At 45.6% G+C, this 3,530-nt stretch overlaps 1 protein-coding gene across 6 annotated transcripts in view; it reads left to right on the top strand.

The window, feature by feature from the left end:
- HEATR5B (HEAT repeat containing 5B) overlaps positions 1-3,530 on the top strand; it is a 59,562-nt gene that overhangs the window by 118 nt on the left and 55,914 nt on the right. For 4 of the 6 annotated variants that reach the window (XM_054820126.1, XM_054820123.1, XM_054820125.1 and 1 more), the window contains exons 1-2: positions 80-314; positions 2,966-3,134. In XM_054820126.1, coding sequence (XP_054676101.1) covers positions 3,009-3,134 — 126 coding nt within the window. In that variant the 5' untranslated portion in view covers positions 80-314; positions 2,966-3,008. Of the gene's footprint in view, positions 1-79; positions 315-436; positions 510-2,965; positions 3,135-3,530 lie in introns of those variants that run through there. The other 2 variants (XM_054820124.1, XM_054820121.1) reach the window with 2 other exon arrangements.

Below are 3,530 nucleotides of genomic sequence, written 5' to 3'. Positions count from 1 at the left end.
GTGCGTCGGGGCTGGCGCCGGGTCCGGGGGCAAAGCCGCTAGTGTACCCCCTCCCCGCCCCTTCCCTCCCTCTCTCCTTGTCATCCGGACCGGGGCGCGGTGGGGGTTGGAGCAGCTAAGCCCTCCGGTGACGGCCCCGCGGCGGGGGTCGCTTCGCTGCGCGGGCCGGGGCGGAGCGGGCGCCGTGGATGAGGGGGCGCGTGCAGCGGAGTGTGCCCGCGCGTGTCCGTGAGCGTGTCCCGCTCCCCCGGGGGCCGCAGCCGCGCTGTCACGCCTCACGCAGCCTGGAGCTGGCAGGACGCGGCCGCCGCACGGTAGGAGCGTTATACGCGCGCCGTGACCGTTAACGGCGGGGGGCGGTGTCGGCCCGGCCTGGCCCGGCCCGGGAGCCTGCAGCGTAGTGGGCCGGTGGGTCCGGGCATCCCCTCCGCAGCTGGGCTCGGTGCCGCTGCCGGCCGCCTCTGGCTGCCGCGAGAGGAGAGGCGCCGGCGTTTGCGTGTGGGGGTCAGGTATGTGTAAGTGCAGGCACGGGGGGGGGCGGGTGCGTGTCCGGAAGGCGGCAAGCTTCTGGCTGGTTTTTGGCATTGCTCCTTTACTGAGGAATTGGCGCGTACTTAGCTCTGTAATGTGGTCTTGAGGCATTGCTTCCTGAGGGATTTTTGAAACAGGCAGGATGCACTGGGAGAGGTGCCAGAGCTTATTAAAGTAACCAGTACGGGTAGAAGGACCCAGGACAAAATTCTTTTCACCTGATTCAGGTCTTCAGTAGGATGTCACTTTTCCTAAACTCACCTGTTTTTCAGCTTTCTCGGTTAGTCTGCTGAAGTGCATGTGTGATAAAGATCTAAATAGTTGATTTAGGCTACAGAAAAATAGCTGGAGAACAGAAAGGAACTTGAATACTTCTGAAAGTTGTATAATCTCTGTAAAGCTTCAACATAACTTACTGGATGCTAGTTGATTTTTGGTAGGGTTTTGCTCTGCATCCTGTGGGAGGTAATGGTGTATTTATTCCTTGTAACATGCACAGGAAGACCCAGCCCTCACCGGAATGAGTAGAACTTGGTAGGCCTTTTTTGCTGAAATTTGGAGCAAACCTTTGGCCAGTGTAGGTGAGCTTTGGAGTCTAGCATACTGTGAGTCTTCAGTTAGCTGAATATTCATGTGACTGTTCTTGTATCCAAGCCCTTGTGCTTCAGCAGTACAGCTGAATGTATGGGCAGATTTGGTAGCTCAGAGCTTGTGTTTCCTACATGTAGATGAAGAGGGAAGGGAGTGTGCGGAAGGTGTATAAGGGGTTTGTGGCTCTAAAGGTCAGGGGAAAATTAAAACTTTGGGGATAAAAAGGGGTAATGAGCTGTGCTGTCATACGGTAATCCTGTGCTGTGTGGGGGTGACAAGCAGTGTGGATCTCTGGGATGATAGGCAAAGAATCATAGTGCTGTCATTCATTGTGTTTCTCTGCTCTCATGTAAAAGGTGTTTTGAGGCGATGTGTCTGTGCATTATTGACAGGCAATGTCTCCTCAATTCTTGATAACTTAAAAAAGAGAAGGCCAGAAAATGTCATTGGAGGAGGACTGTATGTGCTTCCATATGTGGGTCTTCCACTTTTGCTGATCTGTAGCTGGAGATGTATGCAGTGAAAAATATTATAATGCAAAGTACCAAAGTGCAGGGAACAAGCTTAGTGTTACAGTGTGATGCTTTAGTTTGATCAGCACCAGATCGTTAAGGTGAATTTAGAACCATAATACAGCTGTAGTATTAATATGTCACCCTTTACTACTGTCTGATCTGGGAACTGTTTAAAAAAAAAAATTAAAATTATTAAATCACTTCAGTTGACTTTAAGAATTTGTTGGGTTTAACCATGAATGAGGAAGCAGCCGTGAGCGCTTGAGAGCACAAGTGGAATGGTGCAGCTGTTGAAAGATGATGTTTTACATAATATTCCTTAGTTGCTTTGCTTTTTCTGTTTTGCCCAAGATCCTAGTTTCAGCATCACTGCATTCAGGTTTTGGGGATCGGGGTTTGTTTTTTTTTGCTTTTTGGGTTTCTTTTTGCTGAAGATGGTTGACTTAATTTTGTGATTTTAAGATAAGTTTTGTTTTTTTCTATCTGTTCTGCATTAAACAGCTACACTTTGTTTAAATGTGATTTGCTAAGGTTAAGTTGTCTGCTGAGTGTTTGCTTACACTGATAGTGTGCTTTTGGTAGTGCTTTGTTGCTACTCCCCACATTCACTGTTTGAGCAGGATCTCCAGTGTTTGATCTGTACTATTTTGGCTGTTGGGAAGACTTGCAGTGGTTGGGCTGCTGCTTGCATTCCAGGCTGTCGCACATAAGGCTTGCTAGGTTTCAGAGGGCTTATTTGTCCAGCACCTAAAGCAAAGCTAGTGGGATCTGGGGAGTCTTAGGTCAGTGATGCCAAATGCTGTCACTGTTCCTTCCTCTCTCAAATTGTGATGGGTGGAAATTCCTACTTGTGATAGGCTCATCTTTTCACCTTGTCTGTTGAAGGTGTTGAGAAGGTGGCCAGGTTCATGCCCAGTCTTCAGGAGTGCGGTTATGGGTCTTGATTAGGGACGATCCTTATTCTGTTTTATGTAAGAGGAGACAGTGAGATGACTCCTTTACCTCTTTTGTGTGTTGTTTTTTTTTTTTCTTTAAACAGAGACTTCAGTGTATTTTTCTTGGCTAAGAGTTAGTGCCCTGAAGTTGTCTGTAGGTGCTCTTTTTACAATTAACAACTCTGTTCCCTGAAATACTAATGGATGTACTCAGTTGTAAATATGTCAGTAGTTTTTATGTGGGACTGCTTAGCTAAGACAAGTCTAAGCAGGATGGAACCACGATACTGTAATTCGTAGATTTCATCTTCATATTGTCATTTGATTTTCAAAGCTTGGTATTGTTGTACTATACTTCATACTAATATTTACATTTTTATTTTTCTATTTTAGAATTGCTACACAACTTTACAATTAAACTGGAATTTAACCGGTTATGGAGCTGGCTCATAGTTTGTTACTGAACGAGGAAGCATTAGCTCAAATCACAGAAGCAAAGAGACCAGTCTTTATCTTTGAGTGGCTAAGATTTTTGGATAAAGTGCTGGTAGCTGCTAACAAGGTAATTTAATGTTTCTCCCCACCCCTTCCCTCCCCCCCCTCTTTCTAAAACATTTTCATTAATTTCATGCTAGAGAAAATTGACAGGTAATGGCCAGGTGATAACTGTATGATTTCAGATTCAGCTGGAAGACCCTCTGTATGTTTATAGCTTTTAAGTGTTTAATAGTAGGCAGTCAGTATGACTCTGTTACATAACACATAGCTTGGTTTGAGTTCTTCATAGTCATAAATATTTTGAAGGCAAAACTTTCCCTCTCAAAGTAGGGATTCTTGATGGTAAAGAGGATTAAAAGATGCTCCAGGCAGGTATTGCTGTATTTTTAGTAAGTATTTTTTAAAAAGTGAAAATTAAATTGGGTAACAGCTAATTCTGAGCATTTAACATCTGTCTTTG

The sequence above is a fragment of the Grus americana genome, chromosome 3 (genome assembly GCF_028858705.1).
Source record: "Grus americana isolate bGruAme1 chromosome 3, bGruAme1.mat, whole genome shotgun sequence".
NCBI lineage: Eukaryota > Metazoa > Chordata > Aves > Gruiformes > Gruidae > Grus > Grus americana.
The sequence above is the reverse complement of the archived record's forward strand: the minus strand, read 5'-3'. Positions and strand labels throughout refer to the sequence as shown.